Source organism: Lutra lutra, chromosome 13, assembly GCF_902655055.1.
Source record: "Lutra lutra chromosome 13, mLutLut1.2, whole genome shotgun sequence".
NCBI lineage: Eukaryota > Metazoa > Chordata > Mammalia > Carnivora > Mustelidae > Lutra > Lutra lutra.
This window is the reverse complement of record NC_062290.1, coordinates 25,516,186-25,544,080: the sequence shown is the minus strand read 5'-3', so window position 1 is coordinate 25,544,080 and position 27,895 is coordinate 25,516,186. Positions and strand designations below refer to the sequence as shown.

At 38.3% G+C, this 27,895-nt stretch overlaps 1 protein-coding gene across 3 annotated transcripts in view; it reads left to right on the top strand.

The window, feature by feature from the left end:
- The window catches only part of UBQLN1 (ubiquilin 1), a 53,589-nt gene that overhangs the window by 17,649 nt on the left and 8,045 nt on the right, over nt 1-27,895 (top strand). For all 3 annotated transcript variants that reach the window (XM_047699589.1, XM_047699587.1, XM_047699590.1), the window contains 6 exons: nt 12,112-12,263; nt 14,546-14,661; nt 20,453-20,715; nt 21,186-21,344; nt 21,521-21,755; nt 27,023-27,165. In XM_047699589.1, the coding sequence (XP_047555545.1) occupies nt 12,112-12,263; nt 14,546-14,661; nt 20,453-20,715; nt 21,186-21,344; nt 21,521-21,755; nt 27,023-27,165 (1,068 nt within the window). The remainder of the gene's footprint in view (nt 1-12,111; nt 12,264-14,545; nt 14,662-20,452; nt 20,716-21,185; nt 21,345-21,520; nt 21,756-27,022; nt 27,166-27,895) is intronic.

The window sequence follows — 27,895 nt, the reverse complement described above, 5'->3', positions numbered from 1 at the left end:
CCACTCTGGAAAACAGTATGGAGGTTCCTTAAAAATTTGAAAATAGAGCTACTCTACGACCCAGCAATTGCACTCCTGGGTATTTACCCCAAAGATACAAATGTAATCTGAAGGGGCACCTGCACCCCAGTGTTTATAGCAGCAATGTCCACAATAGCCAAACTATGAAAAGAGCCCAGATGTCCATTGACAGATGAATGGATAACAAAGATGTGGTGTGTATATATATAGAATGGAATATTATGCAGCCATCAAAAACATGAAATCGTAACCATTTGCAATGACATGGTTGGAACTGGAGGGTATTAATGCTAAGTGAAATAAGTCAGTTAGAGAAAGACAATTACCATATGATCTCACTGATGTGGAATTTGAGAAACAAGATAAAGGATCATGAGGGAAGAGAGGAAAAAAATGAAACAAGACGAAACCAGAGAGAGACAAAACATAAGAGACTTTTAATCTCAGCAAACAAACTGAAGGTTGCTGGACTTGGAGGGGTGTGGGAGGGATGGGGTGGCTGGGTGATGGACATTGAGGAGGGTATGTGTTTGGTGAGCTCTGTGTATTGTGTAAGACTGATGAATCACAGACCTCTATCCCTGAAACAATATATTATATGTTAATTTAATTTCAATTATTTTAAAATTTTAATTTAAAAAACCATAACATTGTTTATGTTGATCATGTTTGGATTATAGTTTTCTGAAGTACAGCATATTTGGAAAAGCATATCATATTTGTTTGATATGGTATGATTAAAAGTATGGTGTATGGAGTATCGGGCAGCTGAATTGAGTAATTAAGCCTTTGTTTTTACTAGTTTGTTCCAAGCTTTGGATAATTTACTCAGAATAATCACATTAGTCTTCTACGGTATTACATTAGGCTTCTGTTTGGGAGTGGTTCTAGTACTAAATATTTTGAGATTGGCTTGAAATTTAAAATTTATTTATTTATTTTTTTTAAAGATTTTATTTATTTATTTGACAGAGAGAAATCACAAGTAAGCAGAGAGGCAGGCAGAGAGAGAGGAGGAAGCAGGCTCCCTGCTGAGCAGAAAGCCCGATGTGGGGCTCGAACCCAGGACCTGGGATCATGACCTGAGCCGAAGGCAGCGGCTTAACCCACTGAGCCACCCAGGCGCCCTAAAATTTATTTTTATAAGAACTGAATTATAATTGGTGGTCAGATGATAAAATTTTCCTCTCTATAGTACTAGGGCTATAGCTGAACTCTACCACTGTCTCTGACATAATGCTTTCCAACTTGCTCTGTGAAGCACTATGAAATCATACTTGAATTGCTCTAAAACCCCTGAGAACCAAGAGTTCCACCCTTGTAATCACCACCTCCTCCCAAAGGTAACCACTATTCTCACTTTGACACTGTGGATTTTGCCCCTCCCTTTTTTCTTAAACTTTATATAAGTGAAGTCACAGTTTATCTTCATTTGTGATTGGCTTTTGCTCTGCATTGAGGGATCCATGGTGACGTGTGGCTGTAGTTCATTTGTTGTCATCATGTGTAATATCATATTAAGTAAATATACCACAGTTTCTTCTGCAGTTAAAGAACAGTTGAGTTGTTTAAAGTTTTTGGCTAATAAAGAATACTGGTTTGAACTTCCTTGAACATATCTTTTGGTGTACCTGTGACCTGTTGTTTGTTAGATATAATCCCGTAAATGGAATTGTTGGGTCAATAGAGTAAGCATTGGTTCAGCTTCTGCCTCAAAATATTTTTCCAGAATATACCAGCCTGTACTTATGTCTGTAATGTTTGTGGATTCTGGTTGCTCTACATCATTTACAACACTCTACTAGTCTTTCAAGTTGAACCATTCTGTAAGTGTATCACTGGTTTTAATTTGAAGTTATCTGATTGATAATTAAATAGGAAAAGCGGCTTTTTTGTTGTGTGTGTGTGTTTTGTTTTGTTTTGTTTTTTTGAAAAGCAGCTTTTCATTTGTGCTGGCCATTTAACTTCAATTTTGTGAAGTTCTTGTTTTAGTCTTTTGACCATTTTTTAATTGGGTTGTCTTGATATTTGTACACATCCTATGTAAAATCTGGATTCAGGCTCTCTTGATTGTTGGTATTTAAGAAGTTTTCTCTCTCTTGCTTATCTCTGTTAATGATAGTTCAAATTATTGTGCCTTTTTTGTTAAAGATTTTATTTATTTGAGAGAGCACCTGCTAACGTGCCTGGGAGCACAAGGGGGAGAAAGGGGCAGACAGAAAGGGACAAACAGACTCTCCAGTGAGCAGGGAGCCCTTTGTGGAGTGTGTTCCCAGGACCCTGAGATCATGACCTGATGAAGGTAGATGTTTAACCATCTGTGCCACCCAGGCACCCCTATTGTGCCCCTCCCCTTTCTTAATGGTTACTTTTTGTGTCCTGCTTTAGGACACAGAATTTTGCAGTTGTATATAATTTTATTGATTTCTCTTTTTGGTACTGTTTAATTGCATGGTAGTGTTTAATTTGCATGTGGTCATAGTACATGTTTGGTAAGATTTTCATTTGAAATATCTTGCCCTGCCTTATGGCACAGCTTATGGTCTGATTTTATAAATGTACTTTAAAAGAATGTTTATTCTACAGTTGTTGGGTGCAGTTTTCTACACATTCCAGTTAGGACATTTGTTAATTATGTTCAAGTCTGTCTGTGTGTGTGTGTGTGTGTGTGTGTTGGCCTGTTTTATTCTATCAGGTACTGAGGTAAATGTGCTAAAATCTTACTGTACTTTCAGATTTGTCTCTTCTTTGTGGTTATGTTTAGTTTTTATTTTATGTATTTTGAAGCTGTTTTATTATGTATGTATACTTTTAAAGTTTTATCTTGTGAATTTAATACTTCAGAACATTGAAATGTTGCTTTTATGTTAGTCTGTTTGTTGATTAGAATAGCCTCACTTTGTTTGGTCATACCCTTTTTTTAGTTTTCAACCTTTCTTTTTTTATTATTAGGCCAGTTTTTCTTCCCTCTTTTAAATTTTTTCTTATTTTTTTTATTATGGGCGATTTAAAGTATACAGGGAGTAGATATAGTAAGTTAAACTCTCAGGAATCCTTTACTCAGTTTTGACAGCTAATCTTTTTTTTTTTTTTTTAAGATTTTATTTATTTATTTGACAGAGAGAGATCACAAGCAGGCAGAGAGGCAGGTAGAGAGAGAGGAGGAAGCAGGCTCCCCGCTGAGCAGAGAGCCTGATGCGGGGCTCGATCCCAGGACCCTGAGATAATGACCTGAGCCAAAAGCAGCGGCTTAACCCACTGAGCCACCCAGGCGCCCCTTGACAGCTAATCTTAAAGCCAGACTTGTTTCAGGTATATTTTCCCTTGAGGTACCTCCCTCTTCCTCATCATTTTTGTTTTAAAGATTTTATGTATTTATTGAGAGAGGGGGGTGGAGATCATGGAGCAGAGGGGGAGGGGCAGAGGGAAAAGGAAAGCAGGCTCCATATGGGGCTTGATCCCAGGACACTGGGATCATGACCTGAACTGAAGGCAGAGGCCTAACCAGCAGAACTGCCTAGGTGCCCAGCCCTTCCTCATCATTTTGATGCATCTCTCATGCATTATATCCATTCATCCCTTAGTACTTCAGCATGTATCTCTAAAAAAATAAGGACCTTTTATTTATTTATTTTTTTAAAGATTTTATTTATTTATTTGACAGAGATCACAAGTAGGCAGAGAGGCAGGCAGAGAGAGAGGAGGAAGCAGGCTCCCTGCTAAGCAGAGAGCCTGATGTGGGATTTGATCCCAGGATTCTGGGATCATGACCTGAGCTGAAGGCAGAGGCTTTAACCCACTGAGCCACCCAGGCACCCCCCAAATAAGGACCTTTTTAAAAAAAAAAACATTATCCTACCTTTACAGTGAATAGTTCCTTAATTTCATCGGTTCAAAATTTCTGTTATCTCAGTGATTTTTTTTTTAGCATAGTAATAGTATGAATTTATTTTATGTTTTTGTTTTCAAAAAAAGACTTGTATTTTTTGAGAGCAGCAAATTGAGCCGCGGGTAGAGTTTCCATATCCCCTGCTGCATATCCTCCCCCCTCTCATACCATCAGCATCCCACCCCATAATAGTGCATTTGTTATAATTGATGGACATCATCACCTAAAGTCCATAGTTTAAGATTCACTCCTTCTTCACTTTAAATTTTAAAGATTTTAAAAAATTTATTTGACAGAAAGCATGAGTGGGGGGAGGGGCAGAGGTAGAGGGACAAGCAGACTCTCTGCTGACCCTGGGATCATGACCTGAGACGAAGTTACCCAGCCGACCAAGCCACCAAGGTGCCCCCCCATGCTTTAAGATACACTCTTGATGTTTCTACATGCTTTGGGTTTTGACAAAGGTTTAATGACACATTGCCTATTCATCATCCTTTCCAAACCCCTAGCAACCACTGATCTCATAGTTTTGCTTTTTCCAGAATGTCATATATGTCACATAGTTGTAATTATACAATATGTGGACTCTGCAGATTGGCTCCTCTGACTTAGTAATATGTATTTACGATTACTTGATGTGTTTTCATGGTTTTATGTTTGTATATGTAGTACTGAGTAATATTCCATTGTCTGGATGTACTACAGTTTATTCACTCACCTACTGAAGAATATCTTGGTTTGCTTCTGAGTCTTGACAATAATGAATAAAACTGCTATAAATAACTGTGTGCAGGTTTTTGTGTGGACATGAGTTTGCAGCTTTTTATTATTTGTTAATACTGCTTAGCTTCTGATTTTCTCCTTTTGTATGGCGTAAGTTTTTAAGTTCTTTTGGTAAATAGCAGGGAGTGTGATTGCTGGATCAAGTGGTAAGAGCTTTATCAAAAACTGCCAGACTGTCCTCCAAAGTATACCAAATGGTGCCTCGTCAGCAGTGAATAAGAGTTCCTGTTCCACATCCGTGCTGGCATCTAGTGTTGTATTTTGGATTTGGACATTCTGTAATAAGAGTGTAGTGTGATCCTTAGTTTTTTGTTTTTGTTTTTGTTTTTTCCCAGTTCCCTAATGACATATGATGTGGAGCATCTTTTCATGTGCTTGTTTGCATATTGTATATCATTTTTGGTGAGGTGTCTGTTAAAGTCTTTTGACCATTTTTTAAATCAGGTTGTTTAATCTGTTGTTATTGTTGGGTGTTCTTTGTATATATATTTTAAAGATTTTATTTATTTGAGAGCGAGTGAGAGAGAGCACATGAGCATGGGTAGGAGGGGAAGGGTAGAGGGTGAGGGAGAAGCAGACTTCCCTCTGAGCAGGAAGCCTGAGATAGGGGCTGGATCCCAAGACCCAGAGATCATGACCTGAGCTGAAGGCAGTTGCTTAACCAACTGAGCCACCCAGGTGCCCCACTTCTTCCTATATTTTGGATAATAGTCCTTATTAGATGTGTCTTTTGCAAATATTTTCACTCCATCTGGCTTGTTTCTCATTTGCTTAAAAAGATTAATTTTTGAAGTGGAATGCAGATAAAGGCATTGCAAATAACTGATAAGTTTCTTGTTTCTTTGTTTTCTTTTCCTGCCTTGTTGCATTGACAGGGACTTTGAATACTGTGTTGAGTAGAGTGGTGGTGCTGGCGTGTTGGGGTTGGATATCATTACTTTGTTCCCGATCTTAGTGGGAAAGCATTCACCATTAAGTATGATGTTAACTGCACATATTTCCTTGATGCACTTTATCAGGTCTAAGTAGTGTCCTTTTATTCCTAATTTGCTGAGACTTTCATCATGAATGAATGTTGTCACATGCTTTTTTTACTGTTGACTCATAAGATTGTGTGGTTTTTCTTCTTTTGTCTGTTGATATAAATTAATTTTCAAATGTTGGCTTAGCCTCTTGTTTCTCCATATAGGGCTGGATGATTGTGGAGAATTTCTACGTTTGTGTTCCTGAGGGATATTGGTCTGTAGTTGTCTTCTATTTTGTTTTCTTGCTTTGGTTATCAGGGTATTGGCCTCATGAAATGAGTTGAGAACTTTTCCCTCTTGTATTTCAAAAGAGATTGAATGAGTTCTGGTAGCTTGACTCTGAAGAAATTGACTTGTTTCATCAAAGTTGTCACATACATATCTGTGTGGAGTGTCCCTTATCCTTTTACTGTTCGTGAAATCTGTAGTCTTTCCCCTCTGTTGTTCTAATATTGTTAATTTGTGTCTTGCTGTTTTTTCTTGGTCAGTCTAGCTAGATTTTTTTTTTATGAATTTTACTTATATTTAAAAGATTTTTCTCTTATTCTGTTTTTATTTTGTTGATTTCTGCTTTTTCTTTTTTTTTTTAAGATTTTATTTATTTGACAGATCACAAGTAGGCAGAGAGGCAGGCAGAAAGAGAGGGGTAAGCAGGCTCCCCGCTGAGCAGAGAGCCTGATGTGGGGCTCCATCCCAGGACCCTGAGATCATGACCTGAGCCAAAAGCAGAGGCTTAACCCACTGAGTCACTCAAGCACCCCTGATTTCTGCTTTTTTTTTTTTTTTAAGATTTTTATTTATTTATTTGACAGACAGAGATCATAATAGGCAGAGAGGCAGGCAGAGAGAGAGGAGGAAGCAGGCTCCCCGCTGAGCATAGAGCCTGATGCCGGGCTCAATCCCAGGACCCTGGGATCATGACCCGAGCCGAAGGCAGAGGCTTTAACCCACTGAGCCACCCAGGCGCCCCTGATTTCTGCTTTTTTAATATTAATTCCTTACTTGAGTTTCATTTGCTCTTTGACTTTTTTAAAGGTTAAAACTTAGATTACAGATTGTGATCTTTCTTCTTAAATATAAGCCTTTAATATTATAAATTTCCCTAGGCATTGGTTTAGCTGAATCTCACAAATTTTGACATACCGTAGCTTCATTTTCATTTAGTTGGAAGTGCTTTCTTTCTAAGTGCTTTCTTTCTATTCAAGACTTCCTTCTTATCCATGAATTATTTAGAAGTATTTTGTTAACTTGCAGATTTTCTCGATATCTTCTGTTAACTGATTTTTAGTATAATTCCAATATTGTCAGGGAATATATTTAGATTATTTTAAATTTCCAAGGTTTTTCTGTTATCCAGTTTATGGTCTGTCTTGGTGAGGGTTCCATGTGTACTTAAAAAGTTCAATTTTCAGGGTGCCTGGGTGACTCAGTTGGTGAAGCATCAGACTGTTGATGTCAGCTCAGGTCTTAATCTCAAGGCATGAATTGAAGGCCTGCCTTGGGCTCCATGCTGGGCATGGAGCTACTTAAAAAAATTTCATTTTCATCTACAGGTTCTTCTCTGCTTTTTCCTCCTTAGCAACTTGTTTGTTGAGAATTTTGTGTGTGTGAGGTTGTATTCTTTTGATGACATTTAATATGTTTTTTTTATCATCTTCATTTTTGGGGAACATTTGTTGTTATACCTAGAGCAGGCGGTAGTCCTTTAATTTTAGTGTGCGGCAAAATTACCTGTGAGGCTTGTTAAAAAACCATAGATTGTGGAGCCCCATCCCTGGCGTTTCTGATTTGGTTGGTCTGGGTTGGGGGCTGAGAATTTGCATTTCTACCAAGTTAACCTACTAATGGTGAATGTTCCTCATCTGGGGGTGGTACTTTGAAAAGTACAGCTCTAGGGCAGTTTTGCAACCTTGTCAATATTGCCACTTTGAATTGGATAGTTCTTTGTTGTTGGGACTATCCTGTGGCTTGTAGGAGGTATAGCAGAGTGTCTGGTCTCTACCCACCAGATGACAGTGGTTGTGACAAGCAGAAATATCTTCAGACTTTGCCAGATGCTTCCCAGGGGGGATAGAAGCACCCACCCTGATTCGGTATCACTGTTCTAGGGTGCTTGGGAAAAACTCTTAAGTCCATATCTTTAAATATTTTTCTTTTAGGATAGTTAGATTCTCCTTGGAGACACTGTAATATTAATGGTCTTCCTGCCTGATGGTGAAGACCTCCTGCCAGTGTTCTGTTTGATAGATATGGGGTGAAGGAGGAAAAGGCTCAGCATCTGGTAGGTCTGTGTTTACTTAATTTTCTTCATTTAGTATTACACTCTTGTTTTCATTTTTCAATGAAATGCAATGAAATGCAATGAAAACAGAGAGTCCAGACTCTGTTCCCTTTCCAGAGAAGAAAAATCCTCTGACCTTTGTCGGGTTTGAGGAGGGGCAAGTATTTGCTTAATGTGAAGTGAGGAGATGTCTGCTTCTGAGACTTGCAAATAGTCCTCTTTGTTTTAGCCCTTAGGCATCTCTCAACTCATGACCCCCTTCCCTCAGCCTCAGTCTTCTGAGAATTCTACAGATTCCGAGGATTGAATTAGTGATTATTGTTCTGCATTGCTAGTTTAGAATTCGGTTCTCTTGGGTCTGCTAAATTAATTGATCAGGTGTCCACCTGATGTCCAGCTTTAAAATTTTGTTCCAGTTGAGACTAAAAGGTCTCAGTTTGTTCTGTCATCTCTTTTTGCTAATCCTATCTCGGGCATAGATTTGTATCTGGAATATATAAAGAATTTTTGAGGGGTGCCTAGCTGGCTCAGTCAGAAGAGCACATGACTCTTGATCTTGGGGTTGTGAGTTCAAGCCCCACATTGGTGTAGAGATTACGTAAATAAATAAAATTTAAAAAAAATTTTGTAACTCAGTAATAAAAAGACAAACCAATATAAAAAAGGGGCAAGGAATCTGAATAAAAAATTCTCCAAAGAAGATATATAAATAAGCACATGAACTGGGGCTCCTGGGTGGCTCAGAGGGTTAAAGCCTCTGCCTTCGGCTCGGGTCATGATCCCAGGGTCCTGGGATGGAGCCCCACATCGGGCTCTTTCCTTGGTGGGGAGCCTGCTTCCTCCTCTCTCTCTCTGCCTGCCTCTCTGCCTACTTGTGATCTCTCTCTGTCCAATAAACAAATAAAAATCTTTAAAAATAAAAAAAAATAAAAAAAAATAAGCACATGAAGAGGTTCAGTGTCATTAGCTATCAGAAGAATGAATGCAAATCAGAACTACTGGGATGGCTATAATTAAAAAGTCAGATAATAAATATTGGTGAGGATGTGGATTATATACGGCTGGTGGGAATGTACAACCACTTGTTGTGGTTGGGAATGTATAACCGCTAAGTGGTACAGCCACTTAGAATAACACTTTTGTGATTCCTCAAATGGTTAAATGAAGAGATACATATGACCCAGTAATTCTACATCTAGATATATACTAAAGAGAAATGAAAACCTATGTCCACACCAAAACTTGTATATGAATGTTTATAACAGCATTATTTCTAAGAGCCCAAAGGTGGAAACAAACCAGATATCCATCAGTTGATGAATGGCTAAACAAAATGTATGTCCATGCATGGAATAGTATTTGGCCATAAAAAGTAAGGAAGTTCTAGTACATGCTACAACATGGGTGAACCTTGAAAACATTATGCTAAGTAAAAGAAGCTAGTTACAAAGACCACATATTATATAATTGCATTTATGTGAAATGTCAAGCCTGGAGGAAATTTGTAGAGGTAGAAAGTAGATTAGTGGTTTTTTTTTTTCTTTTAAAGATTTTATTTATTTATTTGACAGAGACACAGCGAGGACAGGGGGACACAAGCAGGGGGAGTGGGAGAGGGAGAATCGGGTTTCCTGCTGAGCAGGGAGCCCAATGTGAGGTTTGATCCCAGGACCCCGGGATTGTGACTTGAGGCGAAGGCAGATGCTTAACAACTGAGCTACCCAGGTGCCCCACATTAGTGGTTTCTTAAGGGTTACAGTGATGGGGGAATAGGGAGGTAATAGCTAAAGGGTATTAGTTTCTTTTAGAGAAGATGAAAATGTTCTAAAATTCTGGTGGTGATTGCATGTATCTCTGAATATACTGAAAACCATTGAACTGTATACTTTAGATGGGCAAATTGTATGGTACGTGAGTTATACCTCTGTAAAACATTAAAAAATCCTTTACTATTTTAGTGGGGATTTAACAGGATGTAAGAGTAGATGTGTTTCTTTTACCTTCAGAAAGGCATTTTACGTTCAAATCTTAAAATATGCTAAAATGCTATATGATTACGGGTTAGACAATTAAATCATTTGTTTCAGAATGACATATAAGGGTTATTAAAGATTCTGAAAATGTTTTCTTTAAGGCTAGGAAAATACATTTAGATTTAAATAAATCTCGTTTTACATACGAAACAGATTATAGTTTATCTGGGTGGATTAGTCCTTGAAGTTGGAACCTGGGAGTTTATTATCCTGTCACGGAGAGGGACATATTGAGCCTGTCTTTGTTTCTATATCTGAAATAGGATTAAAACCCATCTACCTCAGGGTTATTGAGGAGTAAAAGAGCTGGCATTGTAGTAGCTACAATTTGTTGACCACCTTCAATGTGTTTGATGTTTGCATTTTACATACATCTCATTCCGTTCTGGGAAACCTCAGTGTTCTGTGGCACCTGGGTGGCTCAGATGGCTAAACGTCTGACTTTGGCTCAGGTCTTGATCTCAGCATTGTGGGATCAAGTCTCCAGTCTCTTGAGTTGGGCTCCCTGCTCAACAGGAAGTCTGCTTCCCGCTCTGTCTCGCCCCTCTATCATCCTCCCTCTCTCGTTCTCTCAAAGAAATAAAATCTTTAAAAAAAGAAAATAGAAAAATACAAAACCATGTATTCTGCTGCTGATTACATTGTTGCTATTTCTAGTAGCTGTCAAAGGAAAAAATGACATGTCAGTAATAGGAGAATGGTTAAATTATTGATTGGCCTCTATAGGATATTATCAAATGGTATTTTACAAAGATTTCTTTAGTTGTTTGGAAATTGTTATTTTCAGTAAAAAGGTCATATATTTTCAGGTAAAGGAAGGAGAGCTCAGATGGAAAAGCTCCAAAATATTTACTGTAACATAATTTTGCATTATCTTTTTGATTAAAAAACACTTGGTTCCACTGGGTGTTCATATGCAAAGGTAGAGTCTGATGACCTTTAATGCACTTTTCTCATTTTCAACAATGATTGACATATATAGTCTGTCTTGTTTTATTTATATCCCTCTGCACTTCCCCTTCCCTGCCTTCTGCAAGATTTTATAAAATCTCAGGTATTATTTAATGTGTCTTCCTACTTCCTACCAAACATACCCCCTTTTATTTCCAAAACATTCCCTTGGTGAGAGTGCCTTCATCTGTTGAGACCCATTTCTGTAGGGCATAGGGTAGAGTGGTTTAGGTAGGATGTGATTCTTCTCTGAATTTGGATTGATTCTCTGAGGTAGTCTGTTAACATAGATTCCTTGGCCTACTCTGAGATTCCCTGATTTGGAGGGTGGAGTAAAGCCTAAGCATACAGGTGATTGTGATACAGATATGAAAAAAACACTGATCTAAATAAATAAGGTTTTTTTAAAAAATAGTATGAAGATCTTTTCTCTGTTTTTGCATGTTATTGTCCCTGGAAACCCTTTCCTCGGGTTTTTTGGCCTGCTTCCTAATCTTTCTTTAGGTTTCATTGCAAAGCTTTCTTTAATTGCCCTTATGCTGCCTCTGTACTTTGTGGTTTACTTGACTAACTCTTTTCATTGCTGTCCTTCAAGGAAAGATTTTTGCTCTGTATTTTTGCATGTCGATAATACTGTATGTGTGTTTGTGTAGATAATAGTTCTTGTTGATGCTGAAGGAAAAGGTGGGGAGGAACTAGGTATAATAGGCTGAGAAAATGAGGTTGGCTGTATATGTATTCAGCTAGAATGGAGCAGTACTGGAGATGGAAAGCTGAGGCATAGATTATTGTAAATGTGGTCGCAGCTATGTGTGGCTTGAACTATAGTTAACACCACTGACACAAAAAGAACAAGGATATTGGGAAGAAATGAGTTGTCAGGCCTTAACAGAAAGTTGAATATAGGACATGTGTACTTACAATAACACCTTAGTGTTGGAGATGAGTGAAATGTTAATACTCATTTCCCACCGTGATTAAGATACTGATGCAGAAAAAATGTATCTTTATATTGTTTGAATTGTTGCAATATCTGTCAAAAGGGGCCTTTTTAAGTACTAGTAGAAACTAGACTAGGTGGTGGTATGCAAACACTTATAATAATTATTTTATTTTTATCTTATTTAGTTCAAGGAAGAAATTTCTAAACGTTTCAAATCACATACTGACCAACTTGTGTTGATATTTGCTGGAAAAATTTTAAAAGATCAAGATACTTTGAGTCAACATGGAATTCACGATGGGCTTACCGTTCACCTTGTCATCAAAACACAAAACAGGTATGTTTTTAGAAGACCTAGAGCTTTAGTTGTTGTGTATATACAGTTTATACTGTTTATACAGTTAACCCTTGAATAATGGAGGAGTTAGGGGCATCAATCGCCATGTAGTCAAAAATCTACCTTTTGACTCCCTCAAAATTTTATCTAGCCTGCTGTTGAGTGGAAGACTTGCTGGTAATGTAAACAGTTGATTAAATATTTTGTATGTTACATGTATTATATACTGCTTTCATAATATAAGCTAGAGAAAAATGTTATTAAGAAAATCATAAGGAGAAGGACGCCTGGGTGGCTTCGTTAAGCCACTGCCTTCGGCTCTCAGGTCATGATCCCAGAGTCCTGGGATCGAGTTCTGCATTGGGCTCCTTGCTCATCAGGGACCCTGCTTCTCTCTTCACCTCTGCCTGCTTGTGCACGCGTGTGCGCGCTCTCTCTCTGACAAATAAATAAATAAAATCTTTAAAAAAAAATCACAAGGAGAATACATTTATAGTACTGTCCTGTGTTTATTGAAAAAAAAAAGAAGTATAATTGGATATCTGTAGTTCAGACCTATGTTGTTCAAGAGTCAGCTGTATTTCTTAAAAAAAAAAAATAATAATAATAAATAACCAGTCTTGGGCTCCTGGGTGACTCAGTTGCTTAAGCATCTGCCTTCTGCTCAGGTCATGAGCTCAGGGGTGTGGGATTGAGCCCCATGTTGGGCTTCCTTGCTCAGTGGGGAGTCTGCTCCCTCTCTCTCAGATAAATAAATAAGATCTTTAAAAAGAATGAAAAAAAATAACCAGTCTTGGCTTTAATGGCTTTCTCTGCCATTAATATTTAGATAGATTAAAATTCATTTATTTGTTGTTGATAACAAGTTAAAAAAAACAAATGATTCAGTAATGCTGATGCTTACACATTGATATTTTAGGGAGTTCATCAGTAAGTATTAAGTCATATTTCTAAGTTAAGTCATAATTCTGAATTGTTTGAATTACAGAATAAGCAAATTAATGTGTTTTTAGTGGTGCTTTTTGTTTTAGGGAGATTTTGGGATAAGCTCATAGGTGTCTCATCTCCTTGGCAAACCACAAATGAATACCCATTTTATCCTTTTTTTTTAAGATTTTATTTATTTGAGAGAGAGAGAGTGCGAGAGTGAGCAAGCACAAGTGGGGTGGGCAGAGGGAGAGGGAGAAGCAGACTCCCTGCTCAGCGGGGAGCCTAATGTGGGACTCAATCCCAGGACACTGGATCATGACCTGAGCCGAAGGCTGATGCTTAACTGACTGAGCCACCCAGGGGCCCCTCCTGAAGACATGTTATATGTTACTAAATATAAATAACACAGCATGTCTGGTATAATCATTTAATTGAAGTCCTACAGAATACATAGGCATGACAGTTGGTGACTGGTTCTTAGCAGTTGTAAGACAGATCTTGACTTTAGAAATGTTCTGATGAAAAAAATGTACCTCTTAGAATCAATGAAAGAAGCAGTGAGTGAGATTCAGAACTCTTAACTGGTATCAGATAGAAGGGGTTTCCAAAAAGTGTCTCTATTTTTTTTACCTAGAGATAATATTAAGGATTAAATTAATACAATTTATTATTAGTATTGATTTCTCAGTCTGCTTTTGGTGACGTTTTTTTATTTTTTACTTTTAACAATTTCAGGAGGGCTGAATAGAACTGCCCCCCAATCCTTAAGAACTTGGAAGGGAGTAGATAAAAAATTGCTCATATAGTCAAGCTTTATGGGTGTGATTACTCACTGATTTCTCCTCTATGGGGTGACCTATCTCCGTATCTTACCTTATCATTATGATTGTAGTGAAATATTTATATACCTATACTGGGGGGGAGCAGTTGAAGTATAACTTGTATAGGGTTTTTCTATGTTTCTTTATATTGATGTTCTTAATGCTTAGTTATCTCAGGTGTCTACCTTATGACAATTTGAATTGGTCTGAAAACTTACAGTTTTGTTTCTGAGAATTCTGGAAATTTCAGAGGTTCTTTTAAAAATAATTAGTTCCGGGGCGCCTGGGTGGCTCAGTGGGTTAAGCCGCTGCCTTCGGCTCAGGTCATGATCTCAGAGTCCTGGGATCGAGCCCCGCATCGGGCTCTCCGCTCAGCAGGGAGCCTGCTTCCTCCTCTCTCTCTGCCTGCCTCTCTGCCTGCTTGTGATCTCTCTGTCAAATAAATAAAATCTTAAAAAATAAATAAATAAAAAAATAAAATAAAAATAATTAGTTCCACTGTTTATACCATGATTTGGTTATTTTTCCTAGGCCTCAGGATCATTCAGCTCAGCAAACAAATACCAGTGGAAGCAACGTTACCACATCATCAGCTCCTAGTACTAACTCTACATCTGGTTCTGCCACTAGCAACCCTTTTGGTTTAGGTAAGTGTCTTTAGTTATTTTACAGGATAGGGAAAAAACCTGTTTTTCACCCAGCGTGGTTTTAGATAAAATGATAGAATTAAACACTAAATCACTTCCACAACAACAACAATTACGTCTAAAGCTATTTCTTTAATTGTAGGTATTAAGGAAGTAGTTGGGAATACAGATGTGCTTTGTTAGCTCACATTTATACTTAATAAGTGATAACGTGGTGGCACTTTTTTTTTTTTTTTTTTTAAATAATGAAAGAGATGGGGAGCCTGGGTGGCTCAGTGAGTTAAAGCATCTGCCTTCGGCTCAGGTCATGATCTCAGGGTCCTGGGATCGAGCCCCGCATCTGGCTCTCTGCTCAGCGGGGAGCCTGTTTCCTCCTCTCTATCTGCCTGCCTCTCTGCCTACTTGTGATCTCTGTCACATAAATAAATAAAATATAAAAAAATAATAATACTAATGAAAGAGATGTAAGCATATGTGTACCTTATCTGACTTACCATATCATTGAGTCTAAGGAAGATTAGCTAATTGTTGATCATAAGCTAAGCTAACCTCCTGAGTAGTTTTCTTGATTTGAAAACGAGGGACTCAGACTTCCATTAGTGTCTTAAACTCAGTGGAGAGCTGGGGCCTCGGAGCAAGTCCATTGGCTAAGGAGCTCCTGCATCTGCCAAAACCACTTTTCTTATTATCAGTTTTATACTGAGATTCTGTGGCAGGTCTTGTTGGGGAACAAGAGTATTCTGAAATTAACAGACACTGAACTAGATAGTTAAATGGTTTGATGCCTCTTTCAGTTAAGTTGTATAATAGTACTTTCCAAGGATCAAGGATCTTACCTTCGCTTACTTTCAGAAAAAGTTTTTTAGTAATTTAGTCCTACTGTGCCAACTATGTTGGATACCTTTTAGGGTATGACAGGATTTCACATTTTCTTTTCCTTTTTTTTTTTTTTTAAACTTTTACATTTTTGTTGCTCTTGTTTTCTAGGATGATCTTAGGGTAAATGTATCTCTTTTGACAAGTTTTAGATGGCAGAATCATTGGCATGAATAGTCTAGAGAGATAAGTATGAAATGTTCGGAGTCATGAAAGTTATTGTTGAAGTAAATGGTCTTCCCTCTTCCCTCATTTTATAGGCAAAGAAATTGAAGCCCAGACAGCCTTTTAGTTAATTTGTCTGAGGCCATACGTCTCCCCATTTCCTTCATTTCTAGTCTCATTCCTATCTCCTCCTATTTCCGTTGCTTTTCTTCATCATTTATTCCATTTACCTCATATAGTTATTCTTTTTTGGTGCTTCTTCTCTTGAAGGCCTCTCCCATGTATAAAAGCTACAGACTCCCACCACCACCCTTTCCTTGGCTTCTCTTCTTAGCTATTTTTGGAAGAGGCATTTTACTTTTTCTGTCTCTATTTCCCTTTCACTAAGTTTGCTGTGGTTTCCCTCTCCCCCCAATCACTTCATTGAAAATTCACTTGATAAGGTCACCATTAACCTCTTGGCTTGCCGAATTTAGTGGACACATTTTTGTTTTAAATAAGTTTCTCAGTCCTGACCAGTCTATCCTTGAAATATTCTTCCTTTAACTCCTATTACTGTTTTTCCCTGGTTAGTTTTCTGGCTTTTTTTTTTTTTTTTTTTTTCCTTTTTTTGGTCTCATTTATGGGTTTCTTTTCTTCTGATTGGTATTCCCCAGAGTATTGCCTTTTCTTTCTTCTTCTTAAGATATTTTCTGGGATGCCTGGGTGGCTCAGTCGGTTAAGTGGCTGCCTTCGGCTCAAGTCATGATCCCAGCGTCCTGGAATCGAGTCCCGCATCGGGCTCCTTGCTCTGCAGGAGCTGCTGCTTCTCCCTCTGCCTCTGCCTGCCACTCTGCTTGCTGGTGCTCTCTCTGTCTCTCTGACAAATAAATAAAATCTTAAAAAAAAAAAGAAAAAAGACATTATCTTCCTCCTGTATCTCGGTGACTCTCAAGTCTTTACTTCAACCATAGCATTTATAAACTCCATGTCCTGTGTTCAGCTCGCCTCTTTGATATGTCTTAATGTTCTCTAGTACTTTGGCCTGTGTGTCTCCTCAGAAAGCAAAGGAAAACAAGCACAGAAACTTATCTTGCCTCTCAAACCTGTTCCGCACTAAATCTCTCCATACCTCTCCTCCATCCATCCCATGCAAATACTCCCTGTTGTTACTGCCTTGATGCAGTTCCTTGACTTTTAAAAATCTGTAATGTTTACTCTAGTCATTTCCACACTATTATTAGAATAAGAACATCTGAAGTGACTGTTCTGCTTAAAATCTATCAAGACTTTATGATTTAGCTTTTGCCTACCTCTCCATTCTCATTTCTTAACAAAGCTCAACAGTTTTTTGTTTTTGTTTTTTTTTTAATTTCTTTTCAGTGTAACAGAATTCATTGTTTATGCACCACACCCAGTGCTCCATGCAATACATGCCCTCCTTAATACCCACCACCTGGCTCCCCCAACCTCCCACCCCCCCCCCGGCCCTTTCAAAACCCTCAGGTTGTTTTTCAGAGTCCATAGTCTCTCATGGTTCACCTCCCCTTCCAGTTTCCCTCAGCTCCCTTCTCTCCATCTCCCCATGTCCTCCATGCTATTTGTTATGCTCCACAAATAAGTGAAACCATATGATAATTGACTCTCTCTGCTTGACTTATTTCACTCAGCATAATCTCTTCCAGTCCCGTCCATGTTGATGCAAATGTTGGGTATTCATCCTTTCTGATGGAGGCATAATACTCCATAGTGTATATGGACCACATCTTCCTTATCCATTCATCCGTTGAAGGGCATCTTGGTTCTCTCCACAGTTTGGTGACCGTGGCCATTGCTGCTCTAAACATTGGGGTACAGATGGCCCTTCTTTTCACTACATCTGTATCTTTGGGGTAAATACCCAGTAGTGCAATTGCAGGGTCATAGGGAAGCTCTATTTTTAATTTCTTGAGGAATCTCCACACTGTTCTCCAAAGTGGCTGCACCAACTTGCATTCCCACCAACAGTGTAAGAGGGTTCCCCTTTCTCCACATCCTCTCCAACACACATTGTTTCCTGTCTTGCTAATTTTGGCCATTCTAACTGGTGTAAGGTGATATCTCAATGTGGTTTTAATTTGAATCTCCCTGATGGCTAATGATGATGAACATTTTTTCATGTGTCTGAGAGCCATTTGTATGTCTTCATTGGAGAAGTGTCTGTTTATATCTTCTGCCCATTTTTTGACATGATTATCTGTTTTGTGTGTGAAAGCTCAACAGTTTTATTAGGTTATCTATCTTTTGATAATAGATAACCTCAAACTCAGTAGTGTCTTACCACACATCTTAATTTCTTAATCCAAAGCTTTTTCTTCAGTCTGCAGTGAGCCCCCACCTACGTGGTCAGTCCTCAGGGAATCAGGCTAATGGAATCCTGCCACTGTGTAGCTCCACCACTTGGGACGCGGCAGAAGAGATAGCTAAGAGTCTCAAGCTGGACCTTCTTACTTTTGCCAGAAATGACACATTTCTTGCAGTCCTTTGGTCACAACTAGTCACATGAGCCTGTCCAGCTGCAAAAGAAATAAAAGGCCGCACGTGGAATTTTTGGTGAGCCCTCCTATCTGCCATTCTAGTCAAACATGAATTTTTTGTGATTCCAGGAACACATCAGTAGTCATATTTATCTCTTTGCTTTTCTGTATAATGTTTGTGGTGTTTATTATTAAATCTTTCTTCCAATTCTTCCCATTCCTTGCCAGCCTGTTCGTTTTCTATACTCCTCTTATGGAAAGCAGCCATTCCACTTAGATACTATATCATGATAGTATCTTGTGGCTATTTTTGTTATAAGAGTACTGATTCTGTATTTGTTTTCCTTGTCTGCCTTCCCACTACATTGAGTTCTGTGTGTAGTATTTGTTTCTTCTCAGGTTGTTCCCCGCGTGGGTAGCACAGTCCCTGGCCTATTAGACAAAAACTCTTCTCTTAAACTACTTAAACTACTGCCTCTTACCCACTAAATCTCTTTCCATACCTCTTCTCTATGCAGTTATTCCCTGTTACTTCCTTGAATGAATGCATTTGGTTGCTTCTATAATTTTTACAGTTAACATTTTATGATAATCACTCAGTCACCTTTGATCTGTTAGGTTTTTCCATGACTTAATTCCTCCAAAGAGGCATCTGTTTCCATTTTAAATCCTGGCCTTTCCTCTCCTTTATCAGCAGCAGCTCTGTTCTAACCAGATTTTATAGGTGAATTCTACTTGCTGAACTTAAACTAGTCTTCTGGGTAAAGATTATTTCAAAGTGTAATCCAGTACATATTTTTCCTCTCTTCTTTGAGTGGGCCTGTTCTAGGGTATCTCTGTGACACCAACCAATCCTCCAACACTATCTCAGTATCTCGTAGTTCAGTTCTGACAGTACCTATCTGGAGTTAGTGTCCAATCACATAGTTTTAAAAGTGTGTCATTCAGTCGCCCAAGACTGTGTCTCCTTCGGATACTAGTCCAGGTATTGGACCATGTGTTAGACCTACAGGCTATACATTGGCTATACATTGGAGGGTCCCACAGTTTCCCTCCACATTTGATAATTCGCTAGAACAGCTTACAAAATTCAGGAAAATGTTTATGTTTACCAGTTTACTGTGAGGTTACACTTTAGAAATAAACAAATGGAAGAGAAGCATAGAGCAAGAAATGGAGGTGTGGGAGAGTGTAGGGTTCCCATGATCTACAAGTGTTCACCAATGTGGAAGTTTCCTGAATCTCATTCCCCAAGAATTTTTATAGAGCTCAGTCTCAATCTAGCTCTTTTTCCTCCTCTTTCTGGAGGTTGGTGGGTGGCTAGAAGTAAAACTGTTTTTGTCACTTGTCTTTTTGGTGATCCCCCATCCTGAGGCTGTCTAGGTGCCCCACACTAATTAATTGGCATAAAAGAAGTGTGATCCAAAGGGGCTTGTATTGTAGAACAAAAGATACTCCCTTCACTCTGGAAATTCTAAGGCTTTTAGGAGTTCTGTGCCCAGAATCTGGGACAAAGACCAAAAATGTATTGTACTGCACATAGGAAATACATATTTAAAATATACATAAATAAAATTTTTAAAAATATATTTGTCAGAGTGAGAGAGCACAAGGAAGGGGGGGAGCAGCAGACAGAGGGAGAAGCAGGCTCCATCCTGAGCAAGAAGCCCCATGCAGGACTCAGTCCCAGGACCCTGGAATCATGACCTGAGCCAAAGGCAGACACTTAACTGACTGAGCCACCCAGGAAATATTTAGTTGGTTTTATTATTTAAACTTAAATATCAAAGTGAGTGGATTTTTGGCTGATAATAGTTACAGAAATGAAAGAGTTTTACTTTTTTTAGTTTTACTATTTAGTTATACTGGTTTTTTAGTTATACTATTATAGTTTTACTATGACTTTTTAAAAGTAATAGGAATTCTGTGTGCTTGAAAATGGTTTTTCAGGGCGACTGGGTGGCTCAGCCGGTCATGATCTCTGGGCCCTGGCATCAAGTCCCACATCAGGCTCTTTCCTCAGTGGGGAGTCTGCTTCTCCCTCTCCTCAACCCCTCCCCCTTACTTGTGCCACTCTCTTCTCTCAGACAAATCTTTAAAAATAGGTGGTTTTCCATAATGGGACTGTTGAGTCACTATTTTTACATTTTCATATTTTAGCACAGTAGTATTAATGATAAAATTTCTGACTTTGATTTATCCCTTATCTTTTTCCCTTTTCCCTTTCCTTCTTATCTTTTCCCTTATCTTCTTAGGTGGCCTTGGAGGGCTTGCAGGTCTGAGTAGCTTGGGTTTGAATACTACTAACTTCTCTGAACTACAAAGCCAGATGCAGCGGCAACTTATGTCCAATCCTGAAATGATGGTCCAGATTATGGAGAATCCCTTTGTCCAGAGCATGCTGTCAAATCCTGACCTGATGAGGCAGTTAATTATGGCCAATCCGCAAATGCAGCAGTTGATTCAGAGAAATCCAGAAATTAGTCATATGCTGAATAATCCAGATATTATGAGACAAGTATGTGGAAAATTCTTTTAAGTTCATTTAGCTAAAGAATTAGATACTTAGTTTTACTTAATTTCCTGTGCTATAAAAGGAGCTTGCCTTTTATAGATGGCTAAGCTACAAAAAGAAATCCTGGTATTTATTCAGGAAAACTTAGCAATACACTACTTTGGACTGTTTGAGATTTGAGCTTTCTGCTGTGTTTTAAAGATCACTGTAAGTGGTTATTTTGCAGATTTAAGAAGCGAAAAGAATCTGATTCAGGAGATGGGCATTCATTCATTAACAGACTGTTTCTTGGTGTTACTTGAATGTTAGATTGAGGTGACAGCAGGAATTATTGAAAATAAGTTCCTGATTTAATTATTAAAGACTGTTAATTCATCATTAGAAAACTTGTAAACAAATCAACTGTGTTGGTTAATAGTTAAAGTAATTCAGTTGTATCTTGGTGCCTTTTTATATGAATATCTTTTTCTTAGACATTGGAACTTGCCAGGAATCCAGCAATGATGCAGGAAATGATGAGAAACCAGGACCGAGCCTTGAGCAACCTAGAAAGCATCCCGGGGGGATACAATGCTTTACGGCGCATGTACACAGATATTCAGGAACCAATGCTGAGTGCTGCACAGGAACAGGTAATAACGTAGGCCCCTGTGGCTTAGGCCAAAGGGCAGCTCCTGATTTAACAGAAATACATGTGTGATTGAAGGGTACCTTTATATGGGGAATACAGTTTTCATTAAAAGAAAGTTCCATATCTGTTTTTTAAAACAAAAGCTTATTCTTTATGATTTTTTGTCTTTTATTACAGTTTGGTGGTAATCCATTTGCTTCCCTTGTGAGCAATACATCCTCAGGTGAAGGTAGTCAGCCTTCCCGTACAGAAAATAGAGATCCGTTACCCAATCCATGGGCTCCACAGGCTTCCCAGAGTTCATCAGCTTCCAGTGGGACCACCAGCACTGTGGGGGGCACTGGTGCTAATGCTGCCAGTGGCACTTCCGGGCAGAGTTCATCTGCACCAAATTTGGGGCCTGGAGTAGGAGGTAGGCTCCTAACAGCTCACACCACTTTTCTTTATTATCCTTACTTTTTTGAATAATGAAAACATTTTTTATACTGTTACTCCTTGTGCTGTGTGTGTGTGTGTGTGTGTGTGTGTGTGTGAAGTAACTTTTATGAATTATCTTTTCATGTCCAAGTTTTTTAATGGGAGTTTTAAATATGTAGTGATTAATATTAATCACTTGTGTGCATTATAGTGGAAAGGGTTACTAATGAGATGGACCCCCCCCCACTTCATCCATGAGATGGTTTTGGGAGAAGTGGGTGGTCATCTCATTTCAACAGTAGGAAAACTGAAGTCCAGAGAGAATACAATTACTAGTGGACTTCCTACTGGAGCACGTGTTTCTTGGCTTTGGTCTAGTTTCTATTGTAGATAAGTGGATTCCCAAACTCTGGTCCTGAGTGAGACTAGGGCTAAATGAGCTGCTTCAGAGCACCTGCCAGGTTTGTTAAAAAAATCAGATTCTTGGCGCACCTGGGTGGCTCAGTTGGTTAAGCATTGGCCTTCGGCTCAGGTCGTGGTCCCAGGGTTGTGGGATCAAGCCTTGTGTCAGGCTGTCTGCTCAGTGGAGAGCCTGCTTCTCCCTCTCCCACCCCCCTCTTGTGTTCCCTCTCTAGCTGTCTCTTTCTCTAGCAAATAAATAAAATCTTAAAAAAAATCAGATTCTCAGGTCTTAACCTCAGACCTTATGGATCAGAATCTTCTACAGTGGCTTTAAGATCTGTGTATAAAGCTGCTGGAGAGTCTGATATCCGAACAGGTTAGGAATTTACTTTTGATCATTTCTCTGTAGACTAGACTCAGTAAATGGAAGTCCTTTTGTCAGCTCTTCAGATGCTAAGAACTAGGTCTAAAATCTGAAGCTAGAGTTACGGCTCAGCAGAAGTAAAGTTTTTGTTTTGTAAGATGTAAAGTTATTTATGTTACTTTATGTAAAGTAAAAACTTATGTCCAAAAATCAGTTTTGTGACTTCTTATTCAGATTTTTTACTTAATGGCTTGATACTTTAAGATTTCATGTTATTGTTTCCATCAAAGGAGAACCAAAAACAACAAAAGGAAATGGATTCTGCTAGCCTAACAATTTGTTAGCATAGTATATACACTATTGAGATTTTTATTCAACTCTTTGCAGTTACACACACACATATATACACACATACCTGTAAAGATAAAACTCTTGACTCTCTTTTGCCCAGTAAGCACTTACTCTAGAAGATGAGGAAATCTTAGAGCAGGAGTCAGCAAATTTTTCTTGCAGGGGGCCAGGTAATACTTTGGGCCTTGCATGTCAAGAGCAAAACGAGGGGCGCCTGGGTGGCTCAGTGGGTTAAAGCCTCAGGTCATTATCTCAGGGTCCTGGGACCAATCCCCGAATTGGGCTCTCTGCTCAGCAGGGTGCCCGCTTCCTCCTCTCTCTCTGCCTACTTGTGATCTCTGTCTGTCCAATAAATAAAATCTTAAAAAAAAAAAAAGCAAAGCGAGAATATTATGAGAGAAAATACATTGCAATAAGTAAAAATATAATTGAGTGTAATACTTTTTCATATATACATACTAATGATAGGAATGGAATTCTTTTTTAGGGATGACATTTGCTTAATTGATGTTTACAGTGTTTCCTGTTGTTAAGATGTGTAATGAGATTTTACTTAAATATGTACTCATTTCAAAAGTATATGATTTTAGTAGCATAGTCATCAGTTGGAAGCATTTGTAGGATTCTTTTAGATTCTTCTTTGCTTTAAATATGTCATTGCAGATTAATCACTTCCAATTGAAGGTTAGGTGGTAGGACCTCAATTACAAAGTTAAGTGACTTTTGAAATATGGAAATTTTCTTTGCACTTGAATTGAGGTCCAAAGAATGCTGCTGGAACAGTAGTATGAACTTAAACAATCTGTAAATTCATGGCAATGGAGATCTCATTTTAACTTTTGACAGCAAGAGAATATATAAAACACCTTGACATTGTCATTTAACAATTTCTGTTATTGTCAAAATTACTTTACCACAGTATGAGTTCCACAAGTTTGCATGCTGTTTATCTTATAATTATGGGTAGAATTCATTGGGAAACATTACCAAGTCTCTAGCAAAAGATAATTTTGAGAGTCATCTGGTGTTTGGTAATGCTGGTTAGGTGGTTCAGAATTTCAGTCTTAGCTTTTAGCTAAAAAAAATTTTGAAGTAAAACTTTACATCTTACAAAACAAAAACTTTACTTCTGCTGAGCCGTCGAACTGCTGCTGTGTGGTTGGACAGGTCAGTATATTTCAGACAAAAATCTATGGAATTGACTATGGCGAAGTTCACAAGAGTGAAATGGTGTTCACTATTGATACTCCTGCTGGTTGAATAATGTGACAGTTCAAAATATTTTCCGGAGTACCTGCTGGTGAATAAGACAATGAATAACCATAGTTTTTAAATACCTTATTTTTTTAATAAGCTTTCTGTATTCAGCTAATAATCCTCCACATATGTTTTCATCATCATCATATTTTAGCTCATTTTATTTCAGGTTGCATTGAATTATTTTCTGGACTTTGAAAGTAGTTTTGCCTGTAATTCTATGCAGACTGTTATTATAAAGGCTAATTTTTCAGACACTTTAAACTTGGCATTGACTTCTCAAACAAGAACTGAGCAGAAACATCTGTCAACTCATTAAAAACAAAGGAATACCACTCAGAATAACTTGCATTGTTTTTAAATTGAATATTGATGCTGTGAGTCTAATGTCCTTAACTCTTGAGAACCTGTTCTCCTCGAAAGGGTAATGGACTTAAACGAGTTTATTTCTCTGGACACATTTATATTTGGCTGCTGCAATCAAGATGGCATTAAGCATGCCCGTTAATCACCACTAATACACCGCTTTCCTTTTTGGCTAACAAATAAGCCACTTGGAAACTTAACTGGTTGTAGGCTTATTTTCTTTTTTTTTTTTTTTTTAATTTATTTGACAGAGAGAGATCACAAGTAGACGGAGAGGCAGGCAGAGAGAGAGGGAAGCAGGCTCCCCGCTGAGCAGAGAGCCCGATGCGGGACTCAATCCCAGGACCCTGAGATCATGACCTGAGCCGAAGTCAGCGGCTTAACCCACTGAGCCACCCAGGCGCCCCTCATTTTTATTTTTGTAAAGAAATCTGGCTATGATGAGGTGGCTGCCTTTTAAATTTCGTATTTTCCTGACTGTTGCTTGCCTCTGAGTTGGGCATACTACAATGAGTACGTAGTCTAGCAGTGTTGAAGTATACTGTATTCTTTCATTGTCATTGCATAAAAATACAGTGCTTTGCCATCTCATTGATAAAATAATCCATGCTCCATTGTGCCTTAAAAGCACAATATTTGTAGTCCAACTTCATCTTTTTCTTCTTGTTCTTATGTGACTAGTATGTTACTGGTAGTTAAAAAAAGAAAATAACAACATGCTACAGCAATAGTGTGGTGCACTGAGCAGCGTTCTGGGTCTGCAGCAGTCATCAAGGGCTGTGCACAGCCTCTGTTGGACTACTCAGCCATGGTGGTACACAAGCAGCCATTGACAGTGGACACCTGCGTGTGACTGTATTCCAAGAAAAAAAATTTTTTTAAAGATTTTATTTATTTATTTGACAGACAGAGATCACAAGCAGGCAGAGAGGCAGGCAGAGAGAGACCCCAGGGGAAGCAGGCTTCCTGCTGAGCAGAGAGCCCAATGCGGGGCTCGATCCCAGGACCCTGAGATCATGACCTCAGCGGAAGGCAGAGGCTTAACCCACTGAACCACCCAAGCGCCCCTCCAAGAAGATGTTATTTATGGACACTGAAGTCTGATTGCATATAGTTTTCACATTTCACAGAATAATTTTGTTTCTTTAACCATTCAAAAGTGTAAAACCATTTTTACCTTGTGGGTTGTACAGAAGCAGGTCATGGGCCATATTTGCTCTGCAGGTTGTGTTTATCAACACTTGTGTTAGAATATTCTTAGAGTCCAGGATGTAGAAAATAACCTAATTGAAACAACTTGAGAAAATAGGAAAAAAAGACTGATTACCAAAAAACCCCCAGCAGAATTATAATAAGTTAGAAAAATAAATAGGAAGTGTCAACGTTTTAAGCCTGATAAAATTACGCTGGATGGAATGAGAGCAGAAGGGAAATGAAAAAACTAATTAGTTAAGTTTGCATATAATGAGTTTGAGAATATATTTGAGGTTGAGTATATGTAGTCAGCAAGTGGGAAATCTGGTTATGTGTTGAGCAAATTAGTTTTCAGAGAAAGTTGAATTTGCATAAATTTAACTATAGCTAAGAGCAAAAAAAAAAAAAAAAAAAAAGGAAAGAAAAAAGTAACAAGCACTTTTGCACCTTAAGTAATTTAATTGTCACAACCTGTCCTTTGCAGTAGATAGTACTTAACTCCATTTGACTGGGGAAACTGGAAGGATGAAGAGGCCAAAAAACTAGCCCAAGTTTACATAGTTAGATTAGGTTTGAACCCAGGTAAGCCAACTCTACTCACTGTTCTTAGTCTCTGCTCTGAAATGTTAAATGTGCCTGCTATTTTGCTGAGTGAGTGTCAGTAATGAGTGAAAGTGGGATGGAGGCTACATCTGGTTTCCTGGGTATGAGAGGGCTTACATCCTTTAAGTAGGAGCATATCAAATGCTGGATGTGATTCTTCTGCAGTCCTAGAGATGTTGGCCCAGACTTACTCTTTGTATGGGATTTTTCTTTTTTTTTTTAAGATTTTGTTTTTGACAGAGAGCAAGAGAGGGAACACAAGCTGGGGGAGTGGGAGAGGGAGAAACAGGCCTCCCACTGAGCAGGGAGCCTGAAGCAGGGCTTGATCCCAGGACCCTGGGATCCTGACATGAGTTGAAGGCACACGCTTAACAGCTGAGCCACCCAGGCACCCCTGGGATTTTTCATAGTAATTTCAACCATATCTAATTTTTGCTTCTTAAATTGACTTTAGAACCTAGTGTAAGTGTTAGATGTGATTTTACTGTAAATGTATCCAGAATGTTTAACATCATAAACCCTTCTTTACTGTTATATGTTGAGTGTGTAGTTGTGGAGATCTTAGTTTTAAAATTCTTTCTTGGTTCAATTGATTAGTAATATGTTTGCTCATCTGCAGTTCCTAAAATTACATATGGTATATATTGTATTTTAAAGCTTTCACTTTTATTTATGGGTCTTTTCCTTGATACAGTGTCTTTTTTTTTTTTTAAACAAACTTTCAGCTAGTATGTTCAACACACCAGGAATGCAGAGCTTGTTGCAACAAATAACTGAAAACCCACAACTTATGCAAAACATGTTGTCTGCCCCTTATATGAGAAGCATGATGCAGTCACTAAGTCAGAACCCTGACCTTGCTGCACAGGTGAGTTTGTAATTATATTAAAAAGGACTGTGCAGTGTGAATTGAAATAGCCTAATCAAATAAATGTGATTTTGGCACATTTGGGTTTGTGTTGTGTTACCTACTACAAAACTAGGTAAACTGCATTTCCAGTATTTGGGACATTTTGTTTCTTTGCAGTAGACTAATTCTTCATATATAATTAGAACATTTTCTTCTTTGCTATTTATTAGCTAGAAAAAAGTGTAGGTTTACTCTGTATCTACATATGTTGATTTTAGGAGATGGATATAAAGTTTTGGATTACTTTCCCTTTGGAAGATATGTTCTTTAGTGAAATGTAAATCTTGAAAGTGATTAAGTGCTGTGGTAATACATTTCTTGGAATACTTGTGTTTATTAGATCACATAGATTTTGCGTAATAGTCATGTTCAAGGTAGCAGTTATAAAATATCCTGAAATCATTTTTTAAAGGCAGAGGGAGATTTGTGGGAACAGTGTTCTCATTCTTTCCGTTATAGATTGCCCCTCAAAGTTCGTATAATGGTATTTTATTAATTTATTCATTTTCTAAATTGTTTTGAAGAGACCGTAACTGAGGGAATTAGTGGATCTCAACCCTGGCTGAACATTTAGGATCTCTTTGGGAGTTTTAAAGTTAAAAAAAACAAAACAAAAACCTCTCTGTCCTGAGAGATTTTGGTGTAATTACATCTCATTTCCCCTATCCCTGAAGTTCCCTGGGCAATT